The sequence below is a fragment of the Trachypithecus francoisi genome, unplaced genomic scaffold, assembly GCF_009764315.1.
Source record: "Trachypithecus francoisi isolate TF-2019V2 unplaced genomic scaffold, Tfra_2.0 Lachesis_group16, whole genome shotgun sequence".
Classification (NCBI taxonomy): domain Eukaryota; kingdom Metazoa; phylum Chordata; class Mammalia; order Primates; family Cercopithecidae; genus Trachypithecus; species Trachypithecus francoisi.
This window is the reverse complement of record NW_022681461.1, coordinates 85,935,251-85,956,805: the sequence shown is the minus strand read 5'-3', so window position 1 is coordinate 85,956,805 and position 21,555 is coordinate 85,935,251. Positions and strand designations below refer to the sequence as shown.

The 21,555-nt window shown below is 38.9% G+C and overlaps 1 protein-coding gene and 1 pseudogene across 2 annotated transcripts; one reads left to right on the top strand and one right to left on the bottom strand.

The window, feature by feature from the left end:
* The first annotated feature begins 5,375 nt into the window (after window positions 1-5,375).
* Window positions 5,376-7,971, top strand: LOC117099270 (deoxynucleotidyltransferase terminal-interacting protein 2-like). The gene is given in 3 exon segments (XM_033238716.1): window positions 5,376-5,426; window positions 7,124-7,522; window positions 7,524-7,971. Coding segments are annotated over 3 exon segments (831 nt in total). The 3' UTR covers window positions 7,905-7,971.
* A 9,128-nt stretch (window positions 7,972-17,099) lies between these two features.
* LOC117099412 lies at window positions 17,100-18,327 on the bottom strand (annotated as a pseudogene). The gene has a single exon (XR_004443805.1). The product of XR_004443805.1 is annotated as a dihydrofolate reductase-like (transcript).
* Between the last annotated feature and the right edge of the window lie 3,228 nt (window positions 18,328-21,555).

Genomic DNA, 21,555 nt, shown 5'->3' with positions numbered 1-21,555 from the left:
TGTCTTGCAGTGGTGGGGATGGAAGGTAATGTTTTACATTTTTGCTTCTATGTGCATAAAATATCTCTGAATGGATACACATGAGCCTTGAAACATTGCTTTCAGGAAGGGGGATTAGGTGGCTGGGAGAAAGCAGTAGAAAGGAGATTTTCCCTTATGAATACTTTGTACCTTTAAAAGTTTGAACCATATGAATGTATTACCTTGTAAAATTGGTTGGGCGCCATGGCTCACGCCTGTAATCTAGCACCTTGGGAGGCTGAGGCAGGCTGATTACCTGAGGTCAGGAGTTCGAGACCAGCCTGGCCAACATGGTGAAACCCCGTCTCTACTAAAAATACAAAAATTAGCCAGGCATGGTGGTGGGCGCCAGTAATCCCAGTTACTCGGGAGGCTGAGGCAGGAGAATCACTTGAACCTGGGAGGCAGAGGTTACAGTGAGCCAAGATCACACCATTGCACTCCAGCCTGGGCAACAAGAGCAAAACTCTGTCTCAAAAAATAATAATAACAATTAAGACTAAAATGGGGAAAATATGCTTTAAAAGAGGTGGTAAGGAGATTAGCACCACAAAAATAATTTGCTCTAATAAAAAATGAAAACTAAGGCAAATCACTTTGTTAAGAATCCAAAGAGCCATTATAAGTGAATATAACACGTTCCAGATTTTATTTTGCTACAAAGAACTTTACGGGTAAAACTGGTGCGTTCTGAATACAGTCTATAGGTTAGATGATAGTATTTTAATGTTAATTTTCTGATTTTAATAATTGTACTGTGGTTATATAAAAGTCTGTTTTTAATAAATATACACCAAAGTATTTAGAGGTAAAGGAGTTTCATGCATGCAACTTACTCAAAAAGTAACTTTATGGGAGAATATCTAGAGAGACAGAGAAAAATAATAACAAAAGCAAGCATGGTAAAATGTTAACATTTGTTAACAAGGAGGAGAAGAACCTGAGAACCTGGAACCCTCATACATCAGTGGTAGCAGTAAAAATATATATCATTATGATTATTTTTAAAGCAGACAATTTCCTATAATTAAATGCATTGCTACCAAGTGACCTAGCAATTATACTTCTCGGTATTTACCCAAGATAAATGAAAGCATATATACAGTATTCTCAGTGCTAATGACTCTCAGCTTTTGGTGTACATAATAGTCATCTGGAGTTATGTTAAAAATGCAAACTTGGATGGATATGGTGGCTCACACTTATAATCTTAGCACTTTGAGAGGCTGAGGCAGGAGAATTGCTTGAGTCCAGAATGTCAAGACAGCAGTGAGCCATGATAGCACCACTGAACTCCAGCCTGGGCAATGGAGCAAGACCTTATCTTCAGAAAAAAAAAAAGCAAACTCTGGTTCAGCAGGTTTGAATTAAGTCCCCTAAATCTTCATTTTTAACAAGAACTTCAGGTGGTTCTGATGCAATTAGCTCATAGACCAGATTTTGGAAAGATTGTTTTATGATGTGAATATTTCTCCTCCACCCTCCCATAATTTCACACCATCTACCACATTGCTTTAGGACCCAAATTAGGGTAACTGATGTTATCTGTTTCTCCGACATTTCCCAATGTGTGTATAATAATATCTAAAGATCTTTAAGATAATTCAGCATAACAAAAATAAAAATTGACAAGTGGACCTAATTAAAGAGCACCACAAAAGAAACTATCAACAGAGTAAACAGACAACCTATAGAATAGGAGAAAATATTACCAAGCTAGCATTTGACAAAGATCTAATATCCAGAATCTAGAGGGAATTTAAATAATTCAGCCAGGCACCATATCTCATGCCTGTTGTCTCAGCACTTTGTGAGGCTGAGGTGGGTGGATCATTGAGCCCAGGATTCTGAGACCTTCCATGGTGAAATCTCACCTCTACCAAAAAAAAAAAAAAAAAAATGCAAAAATTAGCTGAGGGCCAGGCGCGGTGGCTCAAGCTTGTAATCCCAGCACTTGGGGAGGTCGAGGCAGGCGGATCACCTGAGAGCAGGAGTTCAAAACCAGCCTGACCAACATGGTGAAACCCTGTCTCTACTAAAAACACAAAAAATTAGCTGGGCATGGTGGTGCACACCTGTAGTCCCAGCTACTTGGGAGGCTAAGGCGGGATAATCACTTGAATCCGGGAGGTGGAGGTTGCCAGGAGTTCAAGACCAGCTTGGGCAGCATAGCAAGACCCCATCTTTGAAAAAAAAAAAATTAGCTGAGCATAGTGGTATACGCCTGTAGTCCTAGCTCCTTGGGAGGTGGAGGCAGGAGTATCACTTGAGCCCAGGAGTTTGAGGCTGCAGTGAGCTATAACTGCACCACTGCACTCCAGCCTAAGTGGAAGAGTCAGACTTACCTCTAAAAAATAATGAACAAACAAATACGTCAATGAATAAATTCAATTTACCTTCAGTCTTAAAATCCTAAAGTCTTAAAATCCTGTCTTCAGCTTTACAATCCTTTCTTTTTAACTGTCATATCCCTACTTGAAACCAGTATATGATGTTTTTGCACTTTTTTTAAAAAAGGAACCTTATTTCTCCTATTTGCAATTTGTAATTGGTCCCTCCATCACCACCACCACTTACACACATGTAAATTCAACCTCACGATGTGATCATCTCCATTAATTATACAATTGTACAAAACCAGAATTAGGAATAAAAACATTTCCTTTTGAATACTCAAACAAAATATTGATTATATTGTGAGATAGAAGATTTTCTCAGAACTGCCAAGGTTTTATAAAAAGATCATATTTCTAATTTATGAACCTTAATAGCTTTTTTATTTTACTATCACCAAACCTAAATTTTATATTTTGATTCTATTTTTAGTGTGGACCTCAGAGAACAGAAAGCCCAAATGCTCTCATTTGTCATCACTGTATATAGGAAAGGACAAACAAAAACTTCTAGCAAAATATATTTTTAAGTTTAGTAAATATAATGTATATACGATATGTATATTTGCTATATATACACTATATCGTATATATTTACTAAACTTAAAAGATATATAACTATGTATTATATATTTATATACTATATATAGTATACATGTATTTATCTACTATGTATTTAGTATATATATGTGCTAAATATACTATATATAGCAAATATATAGTATATATAGTATATATACACTATGTACTACATATAAATATATATTTACTAAAGTGTTTTTTTTTGGTTTTTTGTTTTTGTTTTTGAGATGGAGTTTTTTGCTCCTGTTGCCCAGGCTGGAGTGCAGTGGCATGATCTTCGCTCACCACAACCTCCGCCTCTTGAGTTCAATCTATTCTCCTTCCTCAGCCTCCCGAGTAGCTGGGATTACAGGCATGTGCCACCACACCTGGCTAATTTTGTATTTTTAGTAGAAGCGGGGTTTCTCCATGTTAGTCAAGCTGGTCTCAAACTCCCAAACTCAGGTGATCTGCCCACCCCAGCTTCCCAAAGTGCTGGGATTACAGGCATGAGCCACCGTGCCCGGCCTATATTTACTAAACTTAAAAATATATAACATATGCTATATATGTTATGTATATATAATATACATAATGTACTAATATATGGTATATAAATATATTATGCTATATATAGTATAAATATATAGTACATATATATTTCATATATAAATATATACTACATAGTAAAATATATATTTTACTATGTACTTATAGTAAAATATATACTATATAATTTAGTATATATTTGCCATATATATACACATAAACATAAATACTTATACACACATTCACACACTCACAAGTTTATGCACATTTATATCAGTTGTGATCTAAAGCTAAAAAAAAAATTTCAAACAAGGAATTTAAAAAATTCCCTGGCCCACCAAACTATCCTTGAAAAACCCTAGCCTCTGAATTTTGGGGGAGACTGATTGGAGTGATGATAAACTCTGGTCCCCATTCAACCAGCTCTGTGTCAGTTAAACTTTTTCTCTATTGCAATTCCCCTGGCTTGATAAATCAGCCCTTTCTGGGTAGTGGGCAAAATGAACCCATCGGGTGGTTACAGATTAATGGTTAATAGATTAATAAGTTTTATAGGAAGAAGAAGAGAGACCTGGGCTAGCATGGTAACACACTCAGCCCCCTCCGCATATAATACCTTGCCTTGCCTCAGGACTCTTCAGAGTCTCCACCAGTAAGAAGGCTTTCACCAGATGTTTCCCTTCCTGCTTGGACTTCCCAGCCTCCAGACCTGTAAGAAATACATTTCATTTCTTACAGATTACCCACTTTCAGGTATTTTGTTATAAGCAACAGAAAATGGACTAAGGCAAGCAGTAAACCAGATGTTTGAAGTTGAGAGAAGACCTAAGAGTACTGTTATCCTACTCTATGCAACAGCTGTTCTTCAGTTATCCTTTCTCCTTTGGAATCATCCATGACCCAGGATGGAAATATACACCTAAGCATCCAAAGCTCTGAAATATAACCAGGATATTTAGGAAGAGCAAAGGGCACAAGTGCCAGATTATTAAAATTATCTATTTAGGGCAATTATTTTCATTTATACAGTAGAGTGAAGTAACTAGATTATGTAAAATAGATAGATAATATAGTTAAAATATATACTCTCTATAAGTAAAAGCTTTACCTGAAGAGGTAGTATGTAATGAATGAAAGTGTCTCAGAGGCGTTTGAACCAGAGCAACTCCACCTTAATTAGGAGCTGGGTAAAATGAGGCTGAAACCTACTGGGCTCCATTCCCAGGTAGTTAAGGCATTCTAAGTCACAGGATGAGATAGGAGGTCAGCACAAAATACAGGTCATAAAGACCTTGCTGATAAAACAGTTGTAGTAAAGAAGTCAGCCCAAACCCACCAAAACCAAGATGGTGACGAGAGTGACCTCTGGTCGTCCTCACTGCTACACTCCCACCAGCACCATGACAGTTTACAAATGCCATGGCAATGTCAGGAAGTTATCCTATATGATCTAAAAAGGGGAGGCATGAATAATCGACCCCTAGTTTAGCATAGCATCAAGAAAAAAACTGTTAAAATGGGCAATCAGCAGCTCTCGGGGCTGCTCTGTTTATGGAGTAGCCATTCTTTTATTCCTTTACTTTCTTAATAAACTTGCTTTCACTTTACTGTATGGACTCACCCTGAATTCTTTCTTGCGTGAAATCCAAGTACCCTCTGGTGGGGTCTGGATTGGTACCCCTTTCCTGTAACAAAAGCAGTACTAGTGGAAGGCTACCAGATAAAATTCCCTGAATCACAGTTTGAAAGTTGTGTGATCTTGGGCAAATTATTTCATATTTCTGTACTTTCGTTTTTTCATTTATAAAATTTGGGTGATACTAATGCCTATTTTATTGGGTCCTGGTGAGGATGACAGGGGAGAGAAAAAGAGAGAGAATTATTAGGCACAGCCTCTGTCATGTAATATGACACCAAATGGTAGCAAGGAGGAAGAGTAACAGAAACTCTGATAATCTTATGTTTTGCTTACATTTTATAGTTAGGACTATAAAATGGTATGTACACTTTTGACAGCTGTTCTTCAGTTTCTAATCAACTAGATCCAGCAATCCACTACTAGGCATTTACCCAAGATAAATAAAAAATTAAATTTACAAGTTCTGTTCAGAAGTATTCATAGCATCTTTGTTCATAACCAGAAACAACCCAAATGTTCATCAACAGGAAAACTAATCAACAAATTGTGGTATGTTCACACAATGGAATACTACTCAGCAATATAAAAGAATGAACAGCTGAAACACACAACAATGTGGAAAAATATCACAGACATGATTTTGATCAAAAGAAGTGAGATACTAAAGAATACATACTGTATGTTTCCATTTATATGAATTTAAAGAATACACAAAACTAATTTTTTTTTTTTTTTTTTTGAGATGGAATCTCACACTGTCACCCAGGCTGGAGTGCAGTGGCGCGATCTCGGCTCACTGCTACCCCTGCCTCCTGGGTTCAAGTGATTCTCCTGCCTCAGCCTCCCAAGTAGCTGGGACTACAGGCATGCATCACCACGCCTGGCTAATTTTTTGTATTTATAATAGAGACAGGGTTTCGCCGTGTTGGCCAGGCTGGTCTCAAACTCCTGACCTCAGGTGATCCACCCGCCTCGGCCTCCCAAAGTGCTGAGATTACAGGCATGAGCCACCATGCCCGGCCCATCTCATTTATGGTTAAATTTACTTATTTGGTGTTTATTGATCATTTAGTTTATGCCAACAATTTTTACATATACTTTGCTACATGTACTTTCATATATTCTTATAATGATTCTATGATTTAGGCATTATTATTATACAGCAATATATGATACATGGCTAAGAGAGTTTAAGTATCTTAACCAAGACCACACAACTAGTAAGTGATGTTGCTGGGTTTGAGGTCTTTTCACTCACAATGCTATCTTGTCCTTACTGCAGACTGAGTTTGCAAATCAATCTCATAACTAGAACAAATAATGTTAATTGGAGTTTATTATTATTATTTACTCAAGCAAACTTTTTAACATAATTTCAGATTTGTGGCCTACATAACTGTGAGAGAATAAATGAGTATTGCTTTAAGCCACTATATTTGTGGTATCTTGTTACACCAGCAATAGGAACATAATACAGGTATCTTGCTCTTCTCCAAACTAGGCACCAACCACTGCCAAAGCATTTTCCATGAAGGATGCTATGGGCACCCCCAAATATGTAATACTATACGATGCCCACATTAGATGTTAAATATGCTTTTCAAAAATAAAATTAATGTTTTACTGAATGATATATAGGTGACTAGGAGTAGAAAGCCATTCAAGCGACTGAAGCTACAGGAAGTTTGTTTTGAGGATAAAGAGGGAAATCTCATGGACCACCAAGCACAGATAATGAACTTTGTCACTACATGAAAGAAACGGGATCATATAGCATTTACAGAAAAGGTTTCACACACAGCTTCAAGCAGGAACTGAATGAGAATAAATATAAAAATAGATAATACCAACAAACTAGTTAAAATTAAATGCTCCATTTCCCCACACACACACTGCACATTCATGGGTTATTTGATAACGTCTTCTAAACATCTGGTTATGTAAAAACTATGCCATTTAGGATTTTAAATGTAAAACTTTTTACTTGGAAGAGGAAGACAAGGCAAGTGAGGTTGCCATTGAGGAAGAAAAAGAAGAAGAGGATGAAAAAAGTGAAGAAGATTCATCAGACCACGACGAAAATGAAGATGAGTTTAGTGGTGAAGAAAACTTACTAAATAGCACAAAGGCTAAACTTCTAAAGTTGACAAGCAGCAGCATAGACCCTGGTCTGAGTATCAAGCAGTTGGGTGGTTTGTATGTTCATTTCAATGCAGATAAACTACAGTCTAACAAGAAAACCCTAACACAGATCAAGGAGAAAAAGAAAAATGAGCTTCTGCAGAAAGCTGTCATTACACCTGATTTTGAAAAACACTACTGTGTTCCACCATATAGTGAATCAAAGTATCAACTTCAGAAAAAAACGTAGAAAAGAAGGACAAAAAATAGCAGGGGATGGCTGGTTTGGTATGAAAGCTCCAGAAATGACAAATGAACTGAAAAATGATCTCAAAGCACTGAAGATAAGAGCCAGCATGGACCCGAAAAGATTTTACAAGAAAAATGATAGAGATGGCTTCCCCAAGTACTTCCAAATTGGAACCCTTGTTGACAATCCAGCTGATTTCTACCATTCACGAATTCCCAAGAAGCAAAGGAAAAGAACTATTATGGAAGAACTGCTGGATGATTCTGAGTTCAGAAGATACAACCGAAGGAAGTACTCAGAGATCATGGCTGAAAAAGCAGCAAATGCAGCAGGAAAAAAGTTCCGAAAGAAGAAGAAATTTCGCAATTAAGATTTACCAAGCAAACTGCAACATTTTACATCACCCCTTTATTTACTTATTAAAGACGTTTTGAAAAGTAAAAAAAAAAAAGAAAAAAGAAATATCTAGAGTGGCCACACTTGGGGGAAACAGGGAGAAGGGGTACAGAGAAGTACTTTTTGTTTTTGTTTTTGTTTTTTGAGGTAAAGTGTCACTGTCTCCCGGCTAGAAAGCAATGGCGTGATCTCGGCTTACAGCAGCCTCTGCCTCCCGGGTCCAAGTGATTCTGCTACCTCAGCCTCCTGAGTAGCTGGGATTACACGTGCATGCCACCACACACAGCTAATTTTTAATTTTTAGTAGAGATGGGGTTTCACCATGTTGGCCAGGCTGGTCTCGAACTCCTGACCTCAGGTGATCCACCTGCCTCTGCCTCCCAAGTTGCTGGGATTACAGGCGTGAGCCACCATGCCCGGTGCGGAGTAGTACTTTGAATGAAAGGAAAATTCACAGGTCTTTATGATGGCTTGGGTATAGGGGTGAGAGACAATGAGGAATTACATATGATTCCCAGAATTCTAGCTCCTTTGTAAGCTTCAAGAGGACAAATACAGAATCTTTCTTTCTGTTTCCATTGTATCTACTGTGTTCAGCACACAGTAGATGCTCAAGAAAAGTGTTAGTTATTCAGTTATAGAAACCACTGAATTTTGTTCTTTTTTAACAGGGAAATGACATGGTCAGATTGGGGAATCAGGTAGCTAGCCTGTCAGCAGCGTGGAGGATGAACAAGGCCCAGAGAGTATGGCAGATACTGAGAGCTGTCTATCAAAATCCAGCCTCCTTTCCTTCCTGAGCATATAGCTAACTGACATTTCCCAGCATCCTCTTAAGTTAGGTGTGGCCACGTGAGCATGTTCTAGCCAACGGAATGTGAGATGGAAGTAATGTACACCACTTCCACACCAGCACCTTAAGACCAGGCTGACCCTTTTCCTGCTTTCCCTTTCCACCAACTGAATTCTGGCCATGGTGACCCTGCCTTAGTCATGCAAATGAGACAAATGTCCTTGCAAATGGCAAAGGCCCAGGATGGAAGGAGTTTGCATCTGTGAATCACTACATGGAGAAAAGCCACCTGCTGACCTAGAAACTTACTCTGGAATGAGATGAGAAATTAATTTATTGTTCTTTAAGATGCTGAATTTTGAAGGTTTATTTTTTCTATCAACATAGCCACCCTTATTAACATGGGGTGGGAGTCAGAGAGTGACACTAGAGATGGGACTATTTTAATAAACCAGGTAAGAGATGATGAGTACTGGCCAGGCACAGTGGCTCACGCCTGTAATCCCAGCACTTTGGGAGGTCGAGGTGGCTGGATCACTTGAGGTCAGGAGTTGGAGACCAGCCTGACCAATATGGTGAAACCCTGTCTCTACTAAAAATATAAAAGATTAGTCGGGCATGGTTGCATGTGCCTGTAGTCCTAGCTACTTGGGAGGCTGAGGCAGGAGAATCGCTTGAACCCAGGAGGCGGAGGTTGCAGTGAGCCAAGATTGTGCCATTGCATTCCAACCTGGGTGACACAGTGAGACTCCGTCTCAAAAAAAAAGAAAGATGATGAATACCTGTGATGGGATTGGTGGGGGTAGGTGAAGAAAAGATATGAACAAATTTATAAAATACACTCAACATGACTGCTTTACCTTCAGATTTCTTAAAATCTTGACACTGCTGTAGCTTACTGCATGATTTTCTGCAAGGAGACTTTATTCCCACCAGTTAACTAAAACTTATCTTTCCAAATTTATTAGAGGCCTAAAAGCAGCAAATCCAATCTGGCCTTTTCTCAGTCTTTATAGTTTTCTCCTTTCTACAGCATATGACACTGTTGATCACCCCACCCACCCAACAGCTTTTTACATGCTGACTCTAATGCCTTCCACTCTTTCTATATTTTTTTTCATCAGCTTTTTCTTGTTCTATGCCCTTCTAAACATAGGTGCTCCTCAAGGTCTTGCCTTTAAATGCATTCTCTTTTTTTTTTTTATCTAGACACATTCACTGTCATGGCTTCAACTAGGCAGAGTGTGGCTGACCAACAGTGTGGCTCATCCTTGTGGAGGAGAACAGATGCCAATTAATTTGACATGAGCATATCCAACCCAGGAAGTGGGTGGGAGGTAGGAAGGCAAATGAGCATATCTCTCTTCCTATTTCAGATATGAATAGGTTATTTCCTCTGATGGAAAAAAAAAAACATGCAGAACTTTCTGTAAGTGAAGGAGTGGACTGTGGAGAATAAGCAGGATTGTCCAATAAATGACCTGAGAACACTTTCTGTGTTGCCTTCCTGTGAACAGTTGGTTCCCTGTCCCCCAGGTGGAAGGGTCTATGTCTGAACTCAACTTCCCAAGAGACCTGGTGGTTGAGCTGCTAATGTTTTCCTGAATCTGCATGAACAGGTGGTGTCTAACCTCACACTTGCAAATGCTAAAGCCTAGATGGTTTACCTCTCACCTCCTAGGTCACTGTCACATCCATTTGTGAAAATGGAGAGGACTGTTGGAGCAGGGTCTGACTGCTGGAGCACCGCCCAGCTGCTGAAACGGCCTGCTGCAACCTGAAATCAGTTTTATGTAACAGATACGGAAACAACCTACTTGACTCTAGACTCCTTTTACCCACTGCTATCACTCACCAATCAGAACCTGTCAGCTCCTCAAAACTTTATTAGTGCCTATGAATTGTCTTTCAAAGTAATACATAACATTTCTCCTTTTATAAAACCTCCAACCTTCCCTTCGTTCTTCAGACATACCCAAAACCACCATGCCTGTGTTTATGGCCTGAATTGCAATTCTTGTGTCCCAAATAAAACATTTTAAAATTAGTCTATTTTATTTGACTTTGACAGTTTCATGCAGTTTATTGAATACTGTGCTGACAGTTTTCTGAGCACGTTTAAAGTAGACTAGGTTAAGCTATAATGTTTGGTATGTTAGGTATATTAAACATATTTTCAACTTATGATGTTTTCAGTTTACAATTAGTTTATTGGGATGTAACCGAATCATAAGTCAATGAGCATCTGTAGTTTGAAATAGTAAGATTACATTATGAAGAAAGGTTTAAATCCCTGATCTGCCTGCAATTTGTCTGAGGCTTGGTTGAGACAATTGCATGTACCTATTACACTGTAGTTCACTTTCCTACCCTTCCTAGGTGTTAAATTGTGTCCCGTTTAGCCTACATCATCCAGGAGAGTTGGGAGACTGGGTGGTAATCGTATGTGTGATCAATGCTTGCTGAAATTTTGTTTCTTTAGAGAAACCAAAAATATACCACATTTAATAAGAGAAAGTCAATATATTAATACAGAGGAGAGAAGAGAAGGGGAAGGAAATTGACATTTGCCAAGAGCTTACTTTGTGCCAAACCCTATGTGAGAGTCTACTTTAATATCAAGGGTTATTTGTTACATAATACGCTTAACCTTTCTATTATAATGCTTGTGTCCTTGTTTGGTATAGAGAAATGAATCCATTTATTATATGTTTATTAAGGGAAATTAAATTTACTCATCAATTTTATGATATTTAACTAGCTACTTACAACTTTACAGATATTGTTATAACTAACACAACCAAATATATGAGACTATTTAGACTATCTTTCATTAAGGTAGAAAGTACTTATATTCCTTTTAAAGTCAATTATGGTACATGTGAAAATAATAATGATTTTAGCAGAAATGCATATTGAAACAGAATCTCACTCTATTGCCCAGGCTGGAGTGCAGTGGCATGATCATAGCTCACTGCAACTTCTACCTCCTGGGCTCAAGCAATCCTCTTACCTCAGCCTCCCAAGTAGTTGGGACTACAGGTAGGTGCCACCATACCTGGATAATTTTTGTATTTTTTATGTGTACAGATAGGGTTTTGCCATGTTGCCAAGGCTGGTGTCAAAACTCCTGGGCTCAAGTGATCCCCCACCTTGGCATCCCAAAGTGCTGGTATTACGGGTGTGAGTCACCACACCTTGCCCCCAAAATATTTTTAAGATATGTTATACAACTAGATTTTTCTGTGACTGTTTTCTGAACCCACACCCACCCCCAGTACAAGATATTTATCTATTACCTTTTTTAAATTGTATATATTTAAGGTGTATCATGTAATTTTGAGACACATATACATAGTGAAATGAATACTACAATCAAGCAAATTAACGTATTCATCATCTCACATGGTTACCTTTTATGTGTATGGTTCTATAAACTCTCACTTGAAATTTGTTTAATTATTTCACCGCAGGATTCTTGTAGAAAGTTAATGAGTAGAAGGCCAGGCGTGGTGGCTCGTGTCTGTAATCTCAGCACATTGGGTGGCCAAGGTGGGCAGATCACCTGAGGTCAGGAGTTTGAGACCAGTCCGGCCAACATGGTGAAACCCCATCTCTACCCCCAAAAAAGAAAAAAACTACAAAAATTAGCCAGGCATGTTGGTGCACACCTGTAGTCCCAGCTACTGGGGAGGCTGAGGTGGGAGGATTGCTTGAGCCTGAGAGGGAGAGGTTGCAGTGAGCTTAGATTGCCTCACTGCACTCCAGTCTGGGTGACAGAGTGAGACTCCTTCTCAAAGAAAAAAAGAAAGTTAATGAGTAGGAATATTGCCTTCCTATGGAATTTGTGTGCCAATTAGGTATCATCTAGGGTAGGCTAATGCAAATGTAGCCTATTTTTTGTTATACTTAAATATTCACCACAATGGATTTTTTTTTTTTTTTTTGAGACATGGTCTCGCTCTGTTGCCCAGGCTGGAGTGCAGTGGTGCCATCTCGGCTCACTGCAAGCTCTACCTCCCAGGTTCACGACATTCTCCTGCCTCAGCCTCCCAAGTAGGTGGGACTACAGGCGCCCGCCATCACGTCCAACTAATTTTTTTGTAATTTTAATAGAGATGGGGTTTCACCGTGTTAGCCAGGATGGTCTCGATCTCCTGACCTCGTGATCTGCCCCCTCGGCCTCCCAAAGTGCTGGGATTACAGGCGTGAGCCACCACGCCCGGCCCATAATGGAATTTTTAACATAGCTTGAAAAAAAGCACTGCTAAATGTAAACCATTCATGCAATACCTCATTCTTCCACCTCAGACTGATAACAGCCACATTAGCACGTCTAAGACAGCAGCAGTTCAAATTCTTTCTGGTTTCTCTTAAGAACCATACAATTTAATTTTTCACTTAGAAACTCCATTAACCCAACTTTGTTACCATTATTTCAAGTGGCTTGCACACTGTACAAACATGTCCACAAAATAAACAGAGTATATCTATCCTTAAATTACATGCTTTTGCTATTCACAAAGCAATCATACGAATACCAGATATGAAGCCATTTAAAAAATACTTTTTGATGAGTAGGTGTTGTTCAACTTGTGTCAGACATAGTGAAATAAGTAAATCAACATTGGAAATGACTTTCAAAGGTAAAAAGAACTTCCATTAAAAAGTTATTTCTTCTAATCAATATTTCCAAGAGTTTCAACCTCTAATTTTAAATCTCTTTTAGTTTGATTTCCTCTTTTACTGTCTTCCCTAAGGTTATTGGCATTTATAATTGCCAGAAGGAATTAAGCACCCCAAATCTTAACCTGATGAATCACAGATAATAAGGTCAATCACCAGCCTTATTAACTATTCACTTAAAAGTTTAAGTAGTTGTATTTCATCACCTAAAAGTTGTGATTCTACAGTACAAAGGACTTTTTCTTAAATTAACATGAATAACCAGTTATGTGATGATAAATAAACTTTTTAAATAAGGAATAATCACTCACTGGCCAAGACTACTATTTTGAAATCATGAAATGAAAATAATAAAAGCCTACAGTCATCAGATAATTAATATGTACCAGGCACTGTTCTACCTTTACAAGAATCAACTTATTTCATTCTCATAAAAATTCTATAGTGGACCTTTATACTGCTATTGTAGTTTTATAGACCTGGAATTTGAGATTAAGTAACTTGTTCAAGGTCATATAATTTGTAAATGGAGGAGCCAGAATTCCATCCCAGGCCATTTAACTTTGAGCCTGTGGCCTGGGATGGAATTTTGTTCTTCACCACTACAGTACAGTGCCTTTGAAATGTCATATCCACACTTGTTTTGAAATTGAGTTACTGAGGAATTTATCACCTTGTGTTTGGCACCAAAAATATGCCTGAAATGTTAAGAAAATAGAAGGGTTTTTTTCAACAGCAAAATTACAATGAAATTATCCTTCACCCCACCTCCTCCTGCACACCTCTATCTCCTGCCTGAAGCAAGTATCCCATGTCAATCAGCACTCTTGCACACTGAGCCCAGGCTGGGTCTCAGAATCCTTCTCAGCACAACATATAATAGTCAACAGTTGGCATGCAAGAGGAAACCTGCACACTATGTCTAGCAGTATACTAAAATGTGCAGTTTCATATAGCATATATGTATGTGTTAGTCTTTTCCCTTTCTTTTTGTAATGTCTCTTAGGGAGACATTGCAAGTTGGGAAGAGTTACTTCCCTTACTGACAATCCCATTTCACAATGTAACGGTTTAGGTCAAATTCTGTAGAAGTACTGCCTGAGACAGGAAATAGCATGCATGTGGTTTATTGAAGAAATGCTTTCAGGAGACAAGGAATAAGGAAAACTGGATAAAGTAGAAGTTGCTAAGCAAGGCTATTGTCTCAGAGTGTTACTTCAACCTGATCATACTGTAAAAGCAGGAGCACAAATTGCCGCAAAGAGTTGGTTTCTACTTGAGAAAAGCGAATTGGCCTTTGTACCCCTACATTGGATCAATTACTGGCTGTGAGTGCCCTCTTGGGGTGAGGGGTAAATTTGGCCAGAGCAAATCTCTAAAGGAGGGTGTAGCTTTATGTCTTAGTGAAGCAATGTCATTCTCTGGAATAAATACCAGAGGTTTGTTGTCTCACACCAAGAAGATTAAGGACACAGACACATACAAGGAGTGAGTTTAGGAGTGGAGGTTTAATTGGCAAAGGAAAGAGAAAGGAGAACAGCTCTCTCTCTTAAGAGAGAGAGGGGTCTCCCAATGGGAATCCTGGCCCGCGGCAGAGTGCACCGGATTTTGTAGACAGGCTTGAGGAGGTGGTGTCTGATTTACGTAGGGCCCACAGATTGGTTCAACCAGGTGTGACATTTACACAGTGCTTGGGGAAGGCTGGCCACTCCACCCTAATCTTATTATGCAAATGGTCCTTCCATTTGGCTGGGCACTATGTTGTCTGCTCCTTACTGCTCCTTACTCCTGGCTGGCGAAGAGAAGGGAACATGGAGCTACTACGTTGAACATGCCTAGTCCCAGATAGCCTTTTCCTATTGGCACAACTGCCAGCATTCACCCATGCAAGCTTCCAGCTTGCTTGTCTATGTCTGCTGCTTGATTTTATAGACTGCTCTTTGTTGAAAAAGAGAATGACTTTGGGGCTGCTTTTCATTAAAAAAAACCTTACCAAGGACTTCCTTACCCTCACTATGTGCCTAAATAATTTCTTTTTAACTCCTGTACCATCAGGGGACAACATTTAGCACCTGGGAATGGGTGTACTGGCCTGGTAAAGAGGATCTGGATGGGCATGAATAGTGCTGACTACAGTGTCCTTTAATATTGTTTGAAATTTTGTCCATGTACACATATAACCTATTTGAAATAGTAAGTATTCTATATACTAGCAACAATCAACCAGAAAAGCCATGTAAAATATGGCCTCTGAGCTCCTCTGTATCAAGATGTTGGAAGGACAAATAATATGAAGAATCACTAGAGGGACATTTTTATGGGCAAGGTCTGCTGGAGGAAGTGCACATCACTTTTGCTCACATAAGGGTAAATACAAATTATATTGTATTATTGTTCCTTAATATCCTTGGGAATTGGTTTCGGGCCCTTGCAGATACCAAAATCCTTAGATTCTTAAATCCCTCATACCAAATGGTGTAGTATATGCATATAATCTACTAGCACCATCCTGTGTACTTTAATTATCTCTGAGTTATTTATAATACCTCATAGAAGATAAATGCTATGTAAATAGTTGTATACTGTATTGTTTTAAAATTTGTATTATTTTTTATTGTTGTATTGTTTTTATTTATTTTTTAAATATTTTTAATCTGAGGTTGATTGAATCTGAGGATGCAGATCCCATAGATATCAAAGGCTGAGTATATATATATGTTTGTGTGTGTGTTTGTGTGTGTTTTTTAATTAAAATAAAGTTCATTAGCTTTCAATATAAACATGAGAAATAAAAATCGCATAAATTATAGCATTCTTTTCAAAATAAAACTGCAATCAATACTTGAATCTCCAAGCTCTGAACTCCATAAACAATGGATTTTTTTGAGGTGGTAGATTGTAATATTTTTATACCACTATTTATCATTTATGTCTCTGTCCTTTAAAAATGATGGAAACTGCAGCACAATATGATGTGAAGCATTGCTATAGTAGAGGAAGTATTCCTGGCCCAGAAATGCTTTGTTTTTGAGCAAGATTCTTAGGATTCTATTTGAGAAAGTAGGAGAAATAGATTTCACATAGTTGAGAACACTAATCTCTTTTTAGTATTTCAAATTTAGGTGACATTATCAGTCTCCTAAAATTATTTGCTCCTTGCCTTTTAAAGCCTGAAGGAAGAGTTCCTAAGGGTTATGTAAGTTATTTCTTAAATAGCAGGACTTAATGGGACAACTACAGCTTGGTAGCACATAGGATGATCAAACAGCTGTTCATATCACCTTCTATCATTAGGGTCCAATTCCTTTTATTACATGTTAATCAACACTGCTCTTCAAAAATATTCCTTTACATTAAAGAAACTTCAGTGATCAAAGCATATAGAGCCCAGCTCTGCAAGTAACTACTTTTAAAAAGAGGAGGGCATTTTACAACGTATTCCAAAAATTTAGTGTAATTTTAAGCTTTGATACTTGTAGAAGTATAAATGCTACAAACCTTCACAAAACCTTGTTTGAACGTTTTTCTTTTCTTTTTTTCTTTTTTTTGAGACAGAGTCTGGATGTCACCCAGGCTGGAGTGCGGTGGCATGATCATGGCCCACTGCAGCCTTGACCCTTGACCTCCTGGGCTCAAGTGATCCTCCCACCTCAGCCTCCAGAGTAGCTGGAACTACAGACACATGCCACGATATCCAGCTAATTATTTTTATGTATTATTTTTCTTTATAGACAGGGTCTCACTATGTTGCCTAGCCTGGTCTTGAACTCCTGCACTGAAGCAGTCCTCCCACCTCAGCCTCCCAAAGTACTGAGATTGTAGGCATGAATCACTATGCGCAGCCCATTTCTTTTGCATTTAATTTTGCATTTTTCTAAAAGATGCTGTCCAGGTTGGAGTGCAGTAGTTATTCCTATAGGTACCATCATAGTACACTGCAACTTCCAATATTTGACCTCAAGCAATCCTCCAGCCTCAGCCCCACAGGTAGCCAGGATTTAAAAAGCCCGACAATGTCAAGGACTGGCAAGGGTGTCACATGTGATGGGTGTGGAAAGGCAGCTCACTGTAGCAAGTGCTGGGGACTCAGTCCGGGTCTTGGAGAAGCACTTATTTATAGCAAGAATGTTTCATAAATGGTATCTGATAGAGTCAAGAGTAGTGGGGAATAAAAACAAGTGGCTTAGAAATAATTATAGATCTAAAGTCAACAAAATACTTTTTTTCTAATGTAAAAATACATACTTTTTTTAGAGGGAGGGAGAACAACTTAAACCGGAAAACACCTTCATATTAATCATTCTTCTCATATACTTCAAATTTGTACTTAATGCCTTTCTCCTCTTGCACATCAGAGAGAACACCTGGGTATTCTGGTAGAAGTTTATATTTCTCCAAATCAATTCCTGGAAGAAAGGTGTCACTTTCAAAGTCTTGCATGATCCTTGTCACAAATAGTTTAAGATGGCCTGGGTGATTCATGGCTTCCTTATAAACAGAACTGCTACCAACTATCCAAATCATGTCTACTTTATTTGCTAATTCTGGTTGTTCAGTAAGTTTTAAGGCATTATCCAGACTTCTGGCAAGAAAATGAGCTCCTTGTGGAGGTTCCTTGAGTTCTCTGCTGAGAACTAAATTCTACCCTTTAAAGGTCGATTCTTCTCAGGAATGGAGAACCAAGTCTTCTTACTCATAATCACCAGATTCTGTTTACCTTCCACTGAAGAGGTTGTGGTCATTCTCTGGAAATATCTGAATTCATTCCTGAGCGGCGGCCAGGGCAGGTCCCCGTTCTTGCCGATGCCCATGTTCTGGGACACAGTGACGATGCAGTTTAGCGAACGAACCATGACAGCAGCTGGAGCACCTCCGAGCCTGCTCATTAAAACAGAATGCGCGGTCAAGATTGGCGTGAAATTGTCGTGTGTGTATTTCTTTAAAATTTTTCCTGGTGCTGGAAGGAAAAAGAATTTTTCCCATCTCCATTCTATTTAACATTTCCTTTAGAAAACTTGAAAATGTAAATGCTTTATCTTCGCCTTCTTAAAAGGCTACTGTCCTATAGGACTTAGGGTCCCATGCTTATGATCTCATTTAATCTTAATTTCTTCCTAAACAGCCTATCTCTGGATACAGTCACATTGGACATTAGGGCTTCAATATATGAATTTGAGGGTGACATAATTTGGTGTATAGCTGGTGTATAGTTTTGTGTATAGTTCTTTTAGAACTTCAGCTAAAAGAACTAAAAAGACTGCCCTTGAAATTCTTGAGCTGCCTCACTAGTTCAGATAAAAATTTCTTCTGGACTTTCTTATTTAAGCCACCATTACTTGGTTTTTCTAGGCCATGACACAAAACCTGACTCCTAACTGATAGTTTGGTCATTCATAGTACCTGTATTAGTCTGTTCTCACACTGCTATAAAGAACTACTGAGACTGGGTAATTAATGAAGAAAAGAGGTTTAATTAATTCACAGTTCCAGAAGCTTAACCGGATGCATGACTGGGAGACCGGGAGACCTCAGGAAACTTACAATCACAGCAGAAGTGAAGGAGAAGCAAGCACGTCTTACCATGGCAGAGCAGAAGAGAGACCAAAGGGGAAAATGCCACACACTTTCAAACAACCAGATCATTTGAGAGCTCACTCACCATTACGAGAACAGCAAGGGGGATGTCTGCACCCATGATTCAATCACCTCCCACCAGGCCCCTCCCCTGACACATGGGGACTACAATTTGAGATGAGATTTGGGTGAGGACACAGAGCCAAACCATATCTGTTCCTTAATGAATTGCACATTCAGACTAGGCTGTTCTCTCTGTCACTGATCTCCAGCCTCTCCACATCAGTGTTGGATTAAGTTAATATAACACTGTTTTGGCCAGGCGTGGTGGCTCACACCTGTAATCCTAGCACTTTGGGAGGCTGACGTAGGCAGATCACCTGAGGTCAGGAGTTCAAGACTAGCCTGGCCAACCTGGTCAAACCCCATCTCTACTAAAAATACAAAAACTAGCCAGGCATGGTGGTGGACACCTGTAATCCCAGCTATTCGGGAGTCTGAGGCAGGAGAATCACTTGAACCCAGGACGTGGAGGTTTCAGTGAGCCAAGATTGTGACACTGCACTCCGGCCTGGGCGACAAGAGCAAGACTCTGTCTCAAAAAAAACTAAATAAGCCAGGCATAGTGGCTCACGCTTGTAATCCCAGCACTTTGGGAGGCCAGGGTGGGTGGATCACGAGGTCAGGAGGTTGAGACCATCTTGGCTAACACGGTGAAACCACATCTCTACTAAAAATACAAAAAAAGTAGCTGGACGTGGTGGTGGATGCCTGCAGTCCCAGCCACTTGGGAGGCTGAGGCAGGAGAATGAAGTGAACCTGGGAGGCAGAGCTTGCAGTAAGCTGAGATCACACCACTGCACTCCAGCCTGAGTGACAGAGTGAGACTCCATCTCAAAAAATAAAAATTAAAAAAAATAAATAAACAAACAAAAAATAAACACTTTTGTAGAAGTCAATGTTTTCTACAAAAAAAGAAAAAAACTTTATGATTCCTAGCTGTTTAAAAAATAATATTACTTGGTTTTAATTCACCTATTCAACAAACTCATCTCTTACTAATTCTTTCTTGAATGTCATAATATGATTTTCCTCTTTGCTAACCTCTTTGCCTAGAATACCTCTCACCTTCTGTTCCACATCTAAGAACTACCTATCCTTCAGGTTCATGTTCAAACTTTAGTTCTTCAAGAAAGCCTTTCTCTGCTCCTCCAGCAAATAGTGTTTTCTTTCTCTTTGAACTTGGTGACATTTATTACTTTCTTTTTCTTTCTTTCTTTCTTTTTTTTTTTTTTTTTTGCAGATTGAGTCTCGCTCTGTCGCCCAGGCTGGAATACAGTGGTGCAATTTCAGCTCACTGAAAACTCCACCCCCTGGGTTCAAGCAATTCTCCTGCCTCAGCTTCCCTAGTAGCTGGGATTACAGCTGTGTGCTACCACACCTGACAATTTTTTGTATTTTTAGTAGAGATGGGGTTTCACCATGTTGGCCATGCTGGTCTCGAATTCCTGACCTCAGGTGATCCATTCACCTCAGCCTCCCAAAGTACTGAGATTACAGATGTAAACCACCACACCCCGCCAGTGACATTTATTTTCTATGCTTCTAATCTTCCATTTACATCACATTTACCTCCAACATTTCCTATCATCCTGGAAAAGAATGTAAATATTCTAAAACTTGGATCTGAGTCTTATGTGCATAGCAGGTTCCTAACAAGTATTTGCTGATGGTTATGATCGTGAAAATTGTACTACAGACATCTATTATGCACACTGATAGTGGAAGTGGGGCTCAATTTGCTGTCAGTCTGCTCTTTAATGGGTCTCCACTGACTGGAGAATAAGGTCCAGCCTACATCGCATAGCATCCAAGTTTTGAGCAAAAGTCACCTGTCAGAGGAATTCTTTGTCTTCCAAGAAAGTCTTGCTTTCATGTCTCTTCTATGCTGAATCACTGAGTGGGGGCAGCCCATGAGAAGTAAGGCCTTACAGTGAAAACGATGGATTTCAGAGTGCAAGAAGTGGAGCCGTTGGTAATTACTCTCCTTGCAGGAGGAAATCTGAGATCTCCACATACGGCATGCATAGATATACAAATACATGTATATTTAGTACATGATGAATGTGACATTTCAAGTCAGTGAAGGAAAATATGATTCAATAGATGGTGTTGAGATGATTAGCTATGGGTTTGGATATAAAAATTTTATTCATATTCCAACCTAACATCTAAATGTTAAAAAAACTGTAGAAAGAAAATATAAAATGATATTTTGGGGGACATGTAGAAGGCCTTTACAAGCAAATTACTAAACCCCAAATCCATAGACCATCAGATTTTATAAAAATGTCAAGCTTTGGCATGTTAAAAATATATATAATGATAGATAAAAGACAAGTATTGGACTGTCTCACACACACAGACACACAGACACACATACATCATGCATTCAAAAACTAACTCCCAGAAAAGTGGGCTTGAAGAAAAATTCAGATTCAAATTAATGAAATATGCTGGCGGGGCACAGTGGCTCACGCCTGTAATCCCAGCACTTTGGGAGGCCTGAGCC